This window comes from Silurus meridionalis, chromosome 13 (assembly GCF_014805685.1).
Source record: "Silurus meridionalis isolate SWU-2019-XX chromosome 13, ASM1480568v1, whole genome shotgun sequence".
In the NCBI taxonomy this organism is placed as follows: Eukaryota; Metazoa; Chordata; class Actinopteri; order Siluriformes; family Siluridae; genus Silurus; species Silurus meridionalis.
Window position 1 is genome coordinate 6,251,377 of NC_060896.1, and position 16,613 is coordinate 6,267,989.

Sequence of the window (16,613 nt, forward strand, 5' to 3'; positions counted from 1 at the left end):
GTGCCATTCAACTTTAAGTTATAAAGTACGTTACTCATGAAAAAGATCATTTAAATATAGTCACTTCCACATACATAAAAAAGGCTTAGCAAATTGATTTGACTATGACGGTGACAAAACGATAACAGCGAGGTGACATGGTATTTTTGGTATGTGTTTGTGTGTCTGGGAGGTTTTGTTGCAATATTATATCTCCAATTATACTTCACAGCCTTTGCAGTGCATCACTGAGATTCACACTAACACACACTAAGCTTTTATATGGTGCCTTTTATTTGGGTTTGTCTTCATTTTATTCACAGATGTTCCCATAATTGACAACATAATTTGATTATAATTTGAACTCATCACACTTTTTACCAGTTATACCATTTCTGAAGATAATCAAAGTTCACATTGACTTTCTATATACAGTAATTTCACACAATTTGAATATGAGGGGTTTTTTTTCCGCCTAACATTTTACAGTGTAAATGCATTTTGTTAATGATTTATTAATGCATTCATACTTAGTTTAATGCACAAGGCTCAATAATTCAATAATTTGTCTCAGGTGAATTTAATCCACCAGCTTTAGAAATTAAGACAGTGATTTTCTTACCAATACCTGCAGACTAGAGGGTGATATAGCTGATCAGTGAGCACTCAGTCTCTATCTCTGAGTGTGTGTCCAATGTCCACAGCCCGAGAGCTCAGCAGGTGCTGTTTTTGTTCTGTGTAAATAAAGAAGCGTGCCTGTTGAGTCAGCCATTCAGCCTCCACCTGAATGTGAAGTGCGGGCCGAGGACCTTTCAGAAAGCAGAGAATTTGCAAGACAAAAGGCACGTGCCTTGGTTCCCAAAGCCAACAGTGAGGGAGAGGGTGGGGGAGAGACTGACACAGAGGAGTAGATATGGAGTTGAGAGGCAGGTGTCATAGGCTCCAATTAAAAGGAATATGATTTAAGCGAATGGATTTGCTGGTTTTGAGTGTTGAAAGTGCCATGCCACAATAACAGCACAGAATCACTTATGGCTGCTGTTCCCCTCTCGAGTATCTGGATTAGACAATATTAGTTTTAGATTGTGAGGGTTTGGTGAAAAGCAATGGTTTAGTTTAGTCTATATAAAGTACAGCTAATTTTATTTTTTAAACTTGTTAGTGTGTTTTTACATTGCTTATGATGCCATGAGCGAAATTTGTGCCCGTGTTTATTTTCCTAGAAGACTAATGAGTCCAGTGGCATGTCCTGGAATGCTGTTATTTTCTTATATTATTAATTTCAGCAGGCAGTGTAAGGTGCACGCTCCAAATGCAGAGTTTTGCTTTAAATTTCAAATAAAAGGTCATTTAATCATATTAATTTAATTCTGGGTCTAAACAAATATCGACAGACAAATGTCTGTTTACATTTTTTTAAGTTAAGATCTTTGATGGCATTGTTTGAGACCAAAATCATTTGAAATTTTCATTGGAACTGTTATACACAACGCAATGTGGAGTTAATTTTACCACCAAGATGTTGACTATTTGTCTACCACAGCATTCCCAAATTTCATTTTTTCCCACAGCAGTTTGCCAATGCTAACAGTTTTAAGCTAAATGAGGTCATGCTTTGTCTATTTATATTTAAATGAAATTAAAATCAGGTAGTTCCTGTTCTTACAGTATAGCGCTTGTTTACTAAATACACACATTTCTAAAAGATGTATGTAAAGTGTGCACTACACACGTACCTCCCGAGGCCCAGAATATTTTATGAGTTTTATGAGTGCCTGAATTTATTAGCAATTTGTAATGTAGTGATTGGCTTGCTGTATATACAAGTAGACACCTTTTATGCAGAATTTGCAGTATTATATCAATACAAGTTTATTCATACAGTTTAATACAGTGTTTTATTATTAATAATTCTTTAGAAAAGCTGTCCGTTTTATCTCTGTACCCCAGTGTTATTGGAGAGAGAGGTGTGCATTGTTTGCCCAGCAGGGGGCTCACATTCCTCGCTTTTCCTAGCACCACCTAGGAAAAAAGGGTAATCAGTCACAAGACTCTACACACAGAAACCCAACAATGTGCTGACCAATTTTATAACAGACTTGCAGCAATATAATAATTAGTTTACACTGAATAAAAAGGGCCAATATTTTGATTTTGCCAGATTTTTTAAAGAATTAAGGTCAAGAATTCAAGACTGGTGGTAAAAACATTTTTATAAGCTATTTTATCTACTTGTGTATAGGCCTGTCTAAATATTGTTCGAGGTCAATGAAATTGTATTCTTATAAAAATAATAAAGCCATTGGTTCTTGATCCACTATGACCCTGACTAAATGAATAACAGAACAAATGAATGAACATGAGGCTTTATTTAAGAATTATGTCTAAAATAGTTTGAGCATCTCAGTCCATAGACAAACCATGCACACAGACAATAGATCTGCCTGAGAAATTAATCGCTTTGGCCAGGATACCCTCTGTCACGCCTGTAATAACACTGATATCCATTAGGTCCTGACAGCAGTGGTATCTTGCTAGGTCCAGAATTATGTCTGTCCTGATAAGTGGCGAAGGGAAAGCAGCCTATCTGAGCCATGCTGACGACTTGCTAAATCCCTCATTAGAGCTATTAGTACAAACATCCTTGGCGATTAGATAGAAACAAAGACACTGTATGACCTTTGACCCATAGCAGTATGGTAGCACATTTTCTTTGATTGTACCTTTTTCTCTGTTTTCTACAGTATCATTAAAATTCAATTCATACAAATAAATTAAAAATGAAAACTAAAAATTTAACCTCAGCACAAAACCTTTCCCGAGTAAGGCTGAGTATATAGATCAGAGTATATAAAAGAAGAAAAAAAAGAACTAGTATGAGAAGAATGTCTCACCTGTGGTCAAGCCAAATAGACGACATTATCAGTTTGTTTTGAAAGATTATTTATTTTACCCATAATGCCTTGAGAGAAGACATTTTTAGAAAGTAGATCAAGTAAGCATGCGCTATACAGTGCACAATATACAAAAGATTAGGTTACATTGGGGTTTTTGTGTTTATTATGTTAGATTATTGGAAGAATCACATATAAATTACATATGTCTCTGCTTTCCTGCTTATAAGATTGTGTGTTCTTGGGGTGGGTGGAAGGAATCAGGGTTAAATTCACTGAAAGCTTATAATATACTCATATATATACTCTTATAATGTGCTCGTTTAAATGTAGGTACATTTACATTTAAGGCATTTAGCAGACGCACTTGTAAAGCGCGATGTACAAATGTGCTTAGGTATCATACTTTACCGATAGTAATGTACATGTTATAGGTTGTGAGTGGATAGATCATGTCTCCAGGACTATGATACAAAATGCATGAGGAAATTTGTAGAGGACATTTGGTAACTGCACAGTGCTGAGTGAAGCATACAGTTTAGGAACCGTGGTAGTCTAGATGGCTGGCTAGTTGTGTAATGAGTAAGTTTTCACTGTACTTCAGTCTGGTCTCTAAGGAGCAACCACACCCAGAGCAGCACAGCTGAGATGAACAAAGTGAGCACAGTGGGAAAGCACATTGAGAAGTTTTGAGCTCAGGTCCAGACTGTTTCATTATCTTTAAAAATGTTGTTAAAGGAAAATGTCAAGTAAGCTTCTCTGAATCCAGAAGTGAATTAGCAGCAGGAGCCTCTCAGTTCTCCAGTGCTTAAGGTTTAGAAGCTTAGTGAGGAACTGTTGCTGGCCTGTATTTTAAGTTAGGCTACCTCCAGTTCTTTTGGGCCTATCAGACAGTAGTAACGTCCACCACTGTTTTCTTTTCAAATACCGACGGCGTATTTCGTCTGCTCGCTCTCTGGTGTTTTCCCAGTTCTCTCTCTCTCTCTCTCTCTCTCTCTCTCTCTCTCTCTCTCTCTCTCTCTCTCTCTCTCTCTCTCTCTCTCATTCCCTACTGGATTGTGGGCCTTCTCCTGGAAGGAGGTAGACTGGTGTGTTTTTTCACAGTTGGGAGGGTGAAAAAAAAGCAAGGGAAAAAAGGGGCCAGGAAAACAAAGAGAGGTTGTGTGTGCAGGCTCAGCAAGCAGGAAACGTAACTCTCTCAGGACTCGCTCCCTCCTTCTCTCTATCCTTCTTTCCCTTGTTGGATCAGGTCTTGTACTAGATTACTCCAGAGACATAGATAAACACAAGGATATTAAGACATAGGAAAAAACTGTAATGAACCCTCGAAAGAGTGATGAAAAATAATGACTATGAAACAGCAATGGAACGTTTCATTGAGTCCGTTTCAATATTAAGCAGAACTCGGAGTCAATATATACAATATCAATAAAATGAAACAAAATACTGAATTCTAGCATCAATTTTTCTCCCTTTGCTATTGCTCTGATGCGTTCATACAGATGTTTTAGGTGAAACATCCGTTTATAATGCTTATTCTGCTTGACTGTGAGATTTAGTAAGACTTCTGACGCTCAGTCGCCATCTCTCAGTTTTGTTTTCACTGAGGAATGTTGGCTAAAGATGTGTTGTGATTTTAAAAGAAGTGGGCCGTTTAGTTTTGTTAACTCGTTCCAAGCCAAACGTTTACTTTGTTTTCAGTAGTTAATGTATTTGAGACCCACCCAGAATAAAGATTTCAGGCTATGCACCAGAAGATGGCAGTGCTGGATCATTGTAACTAAAAGTGCAAGCCATGAGGTGATTATTTATGGTATTAAAAAATAAAGTAAGGTGGTTTTCGTATGTGAATTCTTGTGGATTAGAAATCAAGCAGGAGTTGTGTGAATGTGGTTTCCATTATTACAGAGGGAAATTGATAGTATGGTCCCACCTAAAATAACTATTATACTACAAAAACCTCTAAAAATCAAGAAAAACTTAACCGTAATTTAGGTATATTTTAATTCACATTGATTTTGAGCATTTCCCTAACCTCATAATTTATTATACTTCATCTACTGTGTACCAATGATTTATTACAGGGATCCAAATGTTCTAACCTTGACAAAAATAAACAGATCTGTGTCCTGGATTTTGCATGTCCATTATTCTTATTACATTTCTGTGGCCTCAGTACTACTTCTTGTTCAAAATGTGTGCAACTTGATGCCGAAAGCAATCAGTCACTTCATCATTAAGGCCAGAAGGGCAGCAGGACTGTCTGAAGAATGGGGATAATAATTAGCAGTGATAGCTGGCTAATTTCCGTGCGGGACAGAAGGAACAGCATTATGCTTCAAGGCACAATGAGACTGTTTTAGAACTACATATGAGAATGCGATGTCTGTCCAAAACATCCTTGGGAAATCTACAAACGTCTTCATGATTTCCTGCTGTCTGATGAATTTTTTTTTTTTCCGCTTTACTCTTTTTCCATTTTAAATCTGTCCATGTCCAGGTTATACCTTAAAGAAAACAAGAGAACGGAATCTCTTTAAATTTATATCTGGAATAACTATTTTTATGCCACTGATTCAAAATAAAATATATGTTTTTTTTATTATTGAAATTTGGATCAACCCAAATCAACAAGGAAACGTTTCATTGTGGAGTTTTTCTGTATGTGGATCTGTGTGTTTTACAAATCTGGCTAGTATAAAATCTGCTTAAGCACAATTTATGGCCTTTTAGCCATGCCAAAGCCAGACAAATCCGCACACATTCATCCAGAGCTGTATATTTTCGAACAGATCTTTTTCTTCCTTACTTTTAATTTATATAAAAAAAAATCTATTTTGTCAGTACAGACAAACCAGAGACAAAAAACATCTATTAACTTAATACATAATATGTGATAAGCATCAGTAGCAAAAATAAACCAGAAAAAAGTTAACCTAGTTGTCTGTTGTTTCTACTCAGATGCCTCATATGATGCTGTACGGAGGACAGGTTGGTCAAACAGCATGCACAGTGGTAAAGGTGAGCATAAAAAATGCTGGTATTTCTTGTTTCTTTTGAATAAGTACTGTGCAAGAATTGTGTCTAGTGAACTCAACTGGCTTTTATTATCATTTTTACCATATATTATATTAGGACACAGTGAAATAAAATAATGTTCCTCCAAGACCAAGGTCCTACATAAGACAACATACTGTAGCGTTACAACATATAACTTAATAATGCATCAGCAGATCGACACATAAGACTACATAAAGTGTACATGTGCAAACAGCAATTGTGCAAAAAAAAAAAAAAAAAACGGTGCATTGAAAATAATAGCACAGTGAAGATCCCTTAACAAGCAACTACATCACAGTGCAACCATTTTTATGGGAAGTGTATAGCATAAGATTTCAGCTTATACATATTTGTTGTATTAGGGGATCTATTGGATACAGTTGTAGGATATACATACTAATCACTTAGTGATATGACCAGGGTTTTTTTTGGACAAGAATGTATATGTAAAGGGGGGATCAATAATTACCGTTCATGCTCACCCTTCTTTTTTTCTCTCCTAGGCTCCCCTACTGTGGTTTCACAGAATGTATCTAAGAGCACTGAACAAACTCGGCCTCAGCCAGGTAACGAAAAACAAATAGTTTAAAATATGTGCATTAATAATTACTTGTTGTGTGTGATAAATGTGTGTGATAATACGTACGTGTTTATTTTGCAGATCCATACCAAATCTTAGGACCGACAAGCAGTCGACTTGCCAACCCAGGTAAAAAAAAAAAGATAATGGTTACCATAACTAGAACATAACCATCGGATTTGTTAATCTTGAATAATGGACAGCAAATCTAGCCAGGATTGGTCAGTACTCATTTACATTACCTAATTTCTCTGCCATTCTGTGTCCACATGTCCAGGCTCAGGTCAGATCCAGCTGTGGCAGTTCCTCTTGGAGCTACTATCCGACAGCGCCAATGCTGGCTGCATCACGTGGGAAGGGACCAACGGCGAGTTCAAGATGACCGACCCAGACGAGGTTGCACGGCGCTGGGGAGAGCGCAAGAGCAAGCCCAACATGAACTACGACAAGCTGAGCCGCGCACTGCGCTACTACTACGACAAAAACATCATGACCAAGGTGCATGGCAAGCGATACGCCTACAAGTTCGACTTCCATGGCATCGCCCAAGCCCTGCAGCCTCACCCTACCGAGTCTTCCATGTACAAGTACCCGTCTGACTTGGCCTACGTGCCTCCTTACCACGCTCACCAGCAGAAGGTCAACTTTGTCTCACCACACCCTCCTTCAATGCCTGTCACTTCATCCAATTTTTTTGGCCCTTCTAACCCTTACTGGAGCTCCCCGACGGCAGGCATCTACCCTAGTGCCAGTGTGCCAAGACATCCCAACTCTCATATGCCCTCTCACCTGGGTAGTTACTACTAAATCCTCTCAGTTTGCTCTAGAAGCCACATGCCAACCCCAAGCTGCACTCAGAAGGAATGCAAATTTAAAAGAGAGAGAGAGAGAGAGAGAGAGAGAGAAAGAGAATGAAAAAAGACAAAGTGTGACTAAATTTGTAAAATGAAGGAGAATCAGGGCTAAATTCACTAAAGCAATGAACTGGATTTTAAAAAAAGGGAAAAGAAAAGAAAGGAGAAAGAATGAACCAAAAACTGGATGTTGTATTGATCCACTTCAAAATGGAGTACTACTTAGTCAAAGGACAAGTAACTGCTTGTTTTTTTTGTTTTTTTTTTCTTGTCTGTTTGTCTTCAATGCATTTTTGTTTCCACATGTTTTTGTGTCTTTCTATTTTTATAAACAATATGGGCCAAAGCATCCACTCGACACACATGCAACTACCCAATACGGATTTACACTTTTCTCAAATTCCACAGCTGTAGAAGGTCTTGGTGTTTAAATGTGAAATGTCTCCAATCCCATTGGGGATTGACCTATGCCATGCTGCAGTTTAGTCAAACAATTATAGCACAAAAGCAATCCAAGCGAAATAACAAATCAAGAATTACTGCGACACTGTGATGATGTTCTCTCTGCTAATACAGATACTATTAACATTCCAATGCATTCAGCAAAATGGGGTCTGGAAATCAATCTGTTTTGTTTGTGGACTCTAAAAGCCATCTAAAAATGGAATCACAGCATTTTATATATATATATATAGCTACTGGAAGGTTCAGGTTTAGTTATTTCTCTCTCAATCTTCCTCTTAACTGGAATTCCGACACATTGGCCATAGCTGAGGAAAGCAATTCTAGGTTTGCACAGAGTTTTGTCTCTGTCAGTCACCACAATCCAATGGGCTCGCCAAAGTGTCAATCGCCACAATCTTGAAAGTAACATTCCTATAAACTAAGAAAGTAAGTACAAAGCTGACGTTGATGCCTATGAATTTCAGTGTAATGTAGCATTCCACGAGGCAAAAGATGATCACCTGCCAAAGGCTCGTGGTTGGTCTTGTGAAAACCAATCAAACATTGTAAAAGACTAACATGCAGTATTTAAAGCCAAACCACGGACTTAGCGCTGATGTGAAAACTGCCCGTGAAGCAGACGATATATTTTAATCCACTTAGTGTTAATTTAGTTTTTTTCTGAAAGCAGCCCAAAGTGGTTTAACTTTCACCGCTGTACCTCACTGTTTTTATATAGGATACATCCGTATTTGTATCTTATTTGCCAGTTAAATATCACTCTACTATAGCTCATCTCACAATCTAATTAATCATCATCGAATTACATGTTCCTGAACGTTATTAAGTCAATTACCTAAAGCTACTAAAATCACTGAACAGTTGAATGTGGACATTATGCAAACGTACCTCTTTACAAACCAAAAAATTGAATGAATAAAAGAAGTTATCATTTACAACAACACAAAAGTTTGAAACCAGAGTGATCCTCAGATTCGCGAACGCTGTGCGTTTGTCAGACCTATTTGCTATTATTTTTTAATCAACGGTCAACTAGGCATTAAAAGCATCTTACTGTATAAATTATGCAGAGTTATTTTCATATGTGACAGTATTAAAAGATCAAGAGAATGAATACGAGTTGACCTCGGTCAAAATGCAAACTTTTTTAAAGCCGGTGTTGAAGGAAGTATGTACAGCATTAGTGTTTTGTATCTGTACATTTGGGCAATAAATTTATGAATGTTTTTGTTTTGTAATGTGCTCTGTGCCTTGTCATGATGAGGTGAAAGTATTTGATTTGTTCTTTTTTTTTCTTCTTCTTCTTTATTAATGAAACCACAAATGCCTTGTAAAAAAAAAAAATCATTTGCTTTATCGACCAGAACTGTAATACTGTAAGTGCCAAAATGATGTAAAAAAAATAAAATAACATTTTCCTGCTAAAGCTTTGAATCCCAAAGTCAACATGCAAATGTGCCTCACAAACTATTGCAGGGTCTTAATTTAGACACGTTGATGTTCCCGTGCTTGAATTTTCTTACATGTAGAAGTAGAGCAATAGACAGCTTCTAAAAAATGAAGGAATAAATACCCAACTCATCCTTTTTTCAAAATATCACTATCTAATGAAGGAATTGTGCTATTTCGTATATACAATGTATTTTGAATATTAAATATATGAATTTATATAAAATATATATATAATTTTGCAATTATTCTTTTTTTTTATTTTGTTGTTCCTGCAATGTATTATTACCTTTTTTTAAAGGGCTTTGTAGATAAATGTGATGAAAAATAAATGTTTTTACATTTGAAACTACTGAAATTTGTCTGATTTTTTTTATTCTTCTTTTAGCACTTTATATATTACTAGGGATAGTTTGTAGTGGATTGACTCAAGAAAATAAGCTTACATTTTTAAGCTTAGAAAATAAAATAAAACTATTATAAAGATACACATATTTAAGTATTTTTGCCAATATTACATAGAATTTTAAATCAATTCAAATAGAATTAAAATGTGATATATTGTACATTAATATAGGACTTCTTGTAAATGAGCTGTTTGTGAACATGTATACAGTATATACATGTATGTGTCCGTTTGTGTGTGTGTGTGTGTGTGTGTGTGTGTGTGTGTGTGTGTGTGTGTGTGTGTGTGTGTGTGTGTGTGTGTGCTTGTGTTTACATGCATGTCCACCATGAACACATTTTCCTGTTTACTGGAAAGCTTCTGCGTCAGTCCGTGTGTCATGTTGTGAATCAGAGAGCAGCACTTTTAAACAAAAGCATTCCACGGTGCACCACCCTCTCTTACACACAACCAGCTTCATCTCTTTTCCATCTTCTCTACTAGACACCTTACAGACTACCATCTCTCTGCAGAATCCTTAAACATACTTTCAGCCATGATCTTTAAAGTATATTTGCTTTTCAAAATAATTATAAATGATATAATATTGTATCATCCTGTATGTATCATAGAGAATATTACATATTACATATACTGTACATACAAAACTTTACACACAAAAAAACATTACATTGAATTACAATATTCCACACTTACATTTATTTATTTATTTATTTATTTATTTATTTATGTGAACAGGTTATTAAAACCCAGGATTTATTTTACACAGTTGCATGAATGCAATAAGTCACAGTTTTTCCCAAATTGCCATTTCTTGGCTTTTTCTGCCCTCTTCTGGCTGAGCAGAAAACAAAACTAACCCCAACATCGGCCCAACATTTTTCACAGGAGTTTACAAGTAAGCTACTGAGAACATGCAACATAAGTCATGCCCAGTTACCTTATTACAGCTTTTAAAATAAAATACATTTAATTTTAATATGTGCGATTATTATTTATATATATATATATATATATATATATATATATATATATATATATATATATATATATATATATATATACAGTACAGACCAAAAGTTTGGACACACCTTCTCTTTCAAAGAGTTTTCTTTATTTTCATGACTATGAAAATTGTAGAGTCACACTGAAGGCATCAAAACTATGAATTAACACATGTGGAATTATATACATAACAAAAAATTGTGAAACAACTGAAAATATGTCATATTGTAGGTTCTTCAAAGTAGCCACCTTTTGCTTAGATTACTGCTTTGTACACTCTTGGCATTCTCTTGATGCCTACTTTGAAGTGAGTATTTACAAAAATAACAGCATTGAAGTATTAAACTCCACCCTCTTTGCTATTATAATAACTTTTACTCTTATGGAATATATGAGAGCCAAAAGAGTTCAAAGCATAACTATAGAAACTTGTGTTCACTCAGCTACAAGAACATTATAGAACATTATCATACCAAGGATGTTCAGGAGGGTCAAGGACAGGGCTCTAAACAGGGCTCTGTGGTTCTTACACTTCCAAGCTGCATTTCTAATTGGAGCTCACTTTGAGCATTGGGCATTTTCATACTGAAACAAGTTTGGATCTCTTAGTTTTGGTGAACATGCATTGTAGTAATTGTGGCAAAAAAGTACTGTATGGGTTTAATGTGGAGGTGTCTAGAAATCTTTGTCCACATAATGTACTTTCATGGGAAATACAACTAATAATAGTGGCTAATATGATAACATACACAGACACTTTCATGCTATCAAGGAATATTCAGTCATTAATTTAATCAACCTACATTATTTGTTTCATTAATTTATTATGGTCCGTCTTACAGGGGCTCTAGAGTCAATCCTGGGGATGTTGAGTGTGAGGTGGCTTTATGCACCCTGGATCATCTTACATCTATGTCTTGCAATGCACATTTAGCTTTATATTTTCATTGAATCAATATATTCATACTTTATACATAAACTTTATATTGATCAACATAAAAAAGTGCCCCAATGACAAGTACATATAAAAAAAACACATATGCATTACATATTGGTAGTAATGAACTGTTCTTTAACTTCTATCTCCTGAACCCTGTCACTGTCAGTGGGAGGACTGTGATGATGAAAGCCAGGTGGGGATTCAGCAAAGTAACTGGCAAATGGTGGTGTGTCCACAGGAGCCACTTTGGCAAAGTTGGAAAAATCAACATGATACTTTCCCTCTTTGCTTCGTGAGATGATAGGAAGGAACTTGTAGCCCCACATGATCTCTTTAGGAAGGTAGGAAGTTCTGACCTGGCAGGAGGAACTAGTGGACTCTGCAGTGCCATCGAGAAACACCACTAACTCAAACTCCTGCTGGTGAAGAGTATCTACTGTCATTTGATAAAATGGGCTTGATTCATTAATAATATGGTACAGGGTCAAAGGGCAGACAAAGAAAAGGTTGTCCTTTCCAGCATCTACAATGAAATCTATCTTGGTCTGGTCCATTATTATGGTCTCGCCATTAGGTTTGATAGTTGTTTTAAGAAGTTTGCCATAGATCTGACTTCCAATCATCAAGGACTTGCGCATGTTGGCCACTCGTATCTGCAAACAGAGACTGCCCTTGTTGGAGGAGATAACAGCCATATTGCTAAAGCGGATGGTTTTGCCTCTTTTTTTCCCACGGGCAACTTTACTCATAACCACCCCACACCAGAAACAGAGATTTACCGTTCCAAAGACAACCTGAATTGTTAGGATGGTGATGGCACTTTTACAATATGGAGTGATGAGTCGATAACCATAACCGATCGACATCTGACATTCTATAGACTGAAGGAAAGCACCAGTCATATCAAAAAGGTTCTCAACACAATAGTTATGGTTAACAGGTGGATTTTGCCAGAATAGATCACCATTAGCAAAAGCAGCCCAATACCAGAGCAGTCCAAAAATGAACCAGCCAAACACATAGGAAATCCCCAAGTGAAAGATGACAAAACGCCAGCGCATGTTCATTAAGGTTGTCCAGAAGTCTAGAATGTAGACAAAAAGATGGCTCTGTTTCACACTGCCAAATGCAATGTTGCAGTGGCCGTCCTTGGTCACCAAGCGATTTCTCTGAATGCGCCTTCGAGCCAAGTATTCTCTAAGCAACTCTGGTAAGGTACGTGTCATTTTCAGTATCTCAGACCAAGTCTTAGGAGTCAGAACATAAAAATGTTGATGTGCACTTAGGAGAGGAACCCTTTTATCTGCAAAATAAATTTCACAAACAGCTTTACTTTTTGAACATAATTAGGTTCATATTATGTGTGTGTAATAATTCTTTCGTTCGGCTTCTGTGTGTGTAATAATATTTTGGCTATTTTATTTAAAACTTTTTTTTACTTTTCTCCATCAGAACAAAAGGTTTTCGAGTAAAATAAGGTTAGGATTAACAATTGACCAAATGTAAATAAGTAATTGAAAAGTAGGTAAATTTACATAAATAAATGTAAATTAATCTAAGAAATGCATTATTAATGTAATCATTTTTAAAATAGTAGGTTATAGAAAATCAATTTGCGGACCCTCACCATGTGCACCACATGTAAAAATTTTACTTCAGGTATATATACTTAAATACACTTACCTCAGTTTTCAGTTCACAAGTGTATATTTCATCACCTTTTTTATTTGTTATGCTTATTTATCCATGTCCCTGTCTCTGTTTCTCAGCTCACACTCTTCAAATGATCTCAGATCGTGTGTGAGTCTTTTTTCTTCGGCCTGTAATGTTTAGCTGTATACAAAAGTCAGCTGTTTTCTTAGAGAAGGGATGTACAGAGGATGTCTCACTGTTATGATACGGTTTAGTGGGTTTGGACTTGTGTAAAAAAAATCTTATATCTTGTTGATACAACACAGTTCTCTTTGGAACCCTGCAAATTTTCAGATAATATTAATACAAATATGTTTGACCATATTTTGTTTTTAGCCAAATAAATGAATTTAAAAGAGGTGAAATTAAAACCTTCAACCAAACACAAACACGGTGTCCTTTCTTTATTTAGATTAAAGAAATAATAATAACTGCACCAAAAAATCTTTTTTTTTTAATCACATAACATTTGTCTCACTGAAACAGCAAGTCTCAAATCAAGCACTAAAATCCGCCCTGAAGCTCATATCCGTCAATAAAACTGTTCATGTGGAAACATAGCGAAAGTTCTATTCAGTTTTGTGATGTTTTACGGAATATATATATATATATATATATATATATATATATATATATATATATATATATATATATATATATATAGTTTTATCAATATTATAATCATGGTTACAGTTTTATTTGCAATTCTTAATTTTAAAATTTAGCCAAGGAAAAAAATTGCCAACCAAACAGAGGTTGTCACTGTATACAATTTTTAGAATGATCAGACATCATTTTAGATGCACAAGTTTCTTGAGCAATCAGGTAAAATCTGTCCGACTATAATACCGACTACAGGTTATTTCAATTTTGTATTGTGTAAATATATATGTCCTGCACTTAGTGGAATTTTGTGAATTTTGTGTGCAGGTAAATAAAAGCAGATGCCAAGTCCTGCCTTCTGGTACTGTACAAATACACAGAGTTAATAAAAGGTCTCAGAGACAAAGAGATAGACAAGAGATTAGGTTAAGGTTCGAGAGAGTAAAATTTTTTGATGGCCAAAGAGATATACATTTTTATTTAACAGGTAGGTTCCATGCCGTACACTAATTTTCTTTTTGATTTGTGTAGATGTTTGAAAAGCAACTGTTGCCACTAGCTTTTTGCTACAATTATTTATTTATTTTTATTATATTTCCGATATAGAGTGCAGAGAAATTGACCATTCATATCTGTATTTTAAACATACTTAGTTTTGTAATTCTATGTATTGTTTTATTAATAGCAAGATAATACATACAATCATAATTGCCGAAGATTGCATAATTGCCGAAGATAAAATGAATCTATAATCAACATTTTCACAATGAATATGTTTAATTTGTAACAATTTACTTAATTTCTATCATTAGACTTTGTTTTTTTTAATTGAAAATTATTTCTGACCCTGCAGTTCAATGTATCCTGTTTTTTCTTTCAGTGCAGAGATTTCTCAAACTTGTAAAAATGACTCAGGTGTTTAGAAATTATCTGACCAAGAGACGGATTCACCAAAACCGCCTTGTGACCAAAGAAGGCCGCTGTAACATTGAGTATTCTAATGTAAGGTATAAAAACTGGTTCAGTTACATGCTGGACATTTGGACCACCTTAATTGAAATCAACTGGACATTTCTTATGTTCTTTTGTAGCTTCATTTATTCTTAGCTGGTTTGTATTTGCACTTTTATATTACTGGGTCGGTGGTACCAATGGTGACTTGTGGTGGCAAAACCCACCAGTTTACCACAATGCATGTGTGGTTAATGTCTATGACCTTACCACTGCCTTTCTGTACTCACTGGAGACACAGACATTTATTGCTTATGGTTATCGAGCCATTACCTCATATTGCCCAGGTGCCGTTGCTGTCTATGTTTTCCAGGTTATCCTTGGTGTTTTTATTACCTGCTTTTGGGGTGGAGTGGTAATGGCGAAAATCTCACTGCCAAAGATAAGAGCTAAAGCAATTATATTTAGCAAGATGGCAGTCATCTGCACTAAACAAGATGCTTTGTGTCTAAAAATACGAGTGGCCAACCTGCGCAAATCCCTGATGATTGGAACCCAAATATATGGCAAATTTATTAAGACGACAACCACAACTGAAGGAGAAACCATCATCATGGATCAGGTCAACATTGATTTCAGTGTAGAAACTGGGAAAGACAACCTCTTCTTCATCTCTCCATTAACTCTCTACCATGTGATAGACAAAACAAGTCCATTCTTTAAAATGGCAGTGGACACTTTTCAGAATCAGGACTTTGAGCTTGTGGTGTTTATGGACAGTGTTGCTGAATACACCAGCTTCTCCTGCCATGTGAGGACTTCCTACATCCCTAAGGAGATCATATGGGGCTACCAGTTCCTTCCTATCATTTCCCGCAACAAAGCAGGAAAATATCGCATTGATTTCTCCAACTTTGCTAAAGTTATGCCCACAGAAACACCACACTGTGCTCAATGCTTTCACAATGAGAAAGCACACCATCGCAACTCAAGTGCTGGCATGGACAATGAAGGCTTTGACTGTGATTTGTAAAATCAAGATTAACCATTACAACATTGATATTTTTTGACACAATTTGCAAATGGTAATTGAGATCTCAGTGCATAGTGAGGGGGGCCATTTCTTATGTATTAGTTTTAATACACTTTTATATTTTAAGATCCACTGAATGTATTTGTATTTGTTTTGATTAGTTGTATTTCTCAACCATTAACACGAACAACATTTGGTACAGAATGCACTTTTTGTGTTTTGAGATACTGATATCTTAAGACATTGATACTGAAGGTTTTAGGAAGAAACACCTGTATTGTGTGTTGCATACTATAAATGTGTAATTGTGTTAGATGTTAATGCAGTTAATTATCAGCAAGTTTATAGAACATGCAGAAAAAGAAAATAAAACTTGTTCATTCAATAAACCTTTTTTTTATTATTATTTCTCCAATAAAAATGTGCATTGCAAATGTATGTAGAAATCAGTAGATACATTTTTCATTTAAAAACATGTATGCAATTTATATATTTTTTATTTGCTTGTTTCTTTGAATTAAATACTGGGTAAAACCCTTTCCTGATCAGTCTTGTTCAGATCAATCTTGGCAGTGGGGGGTTTGGGGGCAGCCAAAATTGAAATGGCCATGTATAAAAATGTATTTCACCTAGTATCATAATACCTAATCTTTCACCATAAATCTATTTTTTACAACAACAACAAATAAAACACACCAACCA

General features: G+C 35.7%; 2 protein-coding genes and 1 pseudogene across 7 annotated transcripts in view; 2 read left to right on the plus strand and 1 right to left on the minus strand.

Moving 5' to 3' along the window:
* Positions 1-16,613, plus strand: part of fli1 (Fli-1 proto-oncogene, ETS transcription factor) — a 40,087-nt gene that overhangs the window by 19,056 nt on the left and 4,418 nt on the right. For 5 of the 6 annotated variants that reach the window (XM_046864064.1, XM_046864061.1, XM_046864063.1 and 2 more), the window contains 4 exons: positions 5,835-5,894; positions 6,437-6,499; positions 6,595-6,642; positions 6,791-9,639. In XM_046864064.1, coding sequence (XP_046720020.1) covers positions 5,835-5,894; positions 6,437-6,499; positions 6,595-6,642; positions 6,791-7,320 — 701 coding nt within the window. In that variant the 3' untranslated portion in view covers positions 7,321-9,639. Of the gene's footprint in view, positions 1-5,834; positions 5,895-6,436; positions 6,500-6,594; positions 6,643-6,790; positions 9,640-16,613 lie in introns of those variants that run through there. The other variant, XR_006927635.1, reaches the window with a different exon arrangement.
* On the minus strand, positions 10,902-13,443 carry LOC124395518 (ATP-sensitive inward rectifier potassium channel 1-like). The gene is made up of 2 exons (XM_046864066.1): positions 13,316-13,443; positions 10,902-12,935 (listed from the first exon to the last, which is right to left on the minus strand). The coding sequence occupies exon 2, from the start codon at positions 12,856-12,858 to the stop codon at positions 11,737-11,739; it is 1,122 nt and encodes a 373-aa protein (XP_046720022.1). The 5' UTR covers positions 12,859-12,935; positions 13,316-13,443; the 3' UTR covers positions 10,902-11,736.
* On the plus strand, positions 14,345-16,335 carry LOC124395519 (annotated as a pseudogene).

What these genes read in the sequence shown, in the direction of transcription:
- LOC124395518 (XM_046864066.1), bottom strand. Translation starts at nt 12,858, where the DNA reads ATGACACGTACCTTACCAGAGTTGCTTAGAGAATACTTGGCTCGAAGG.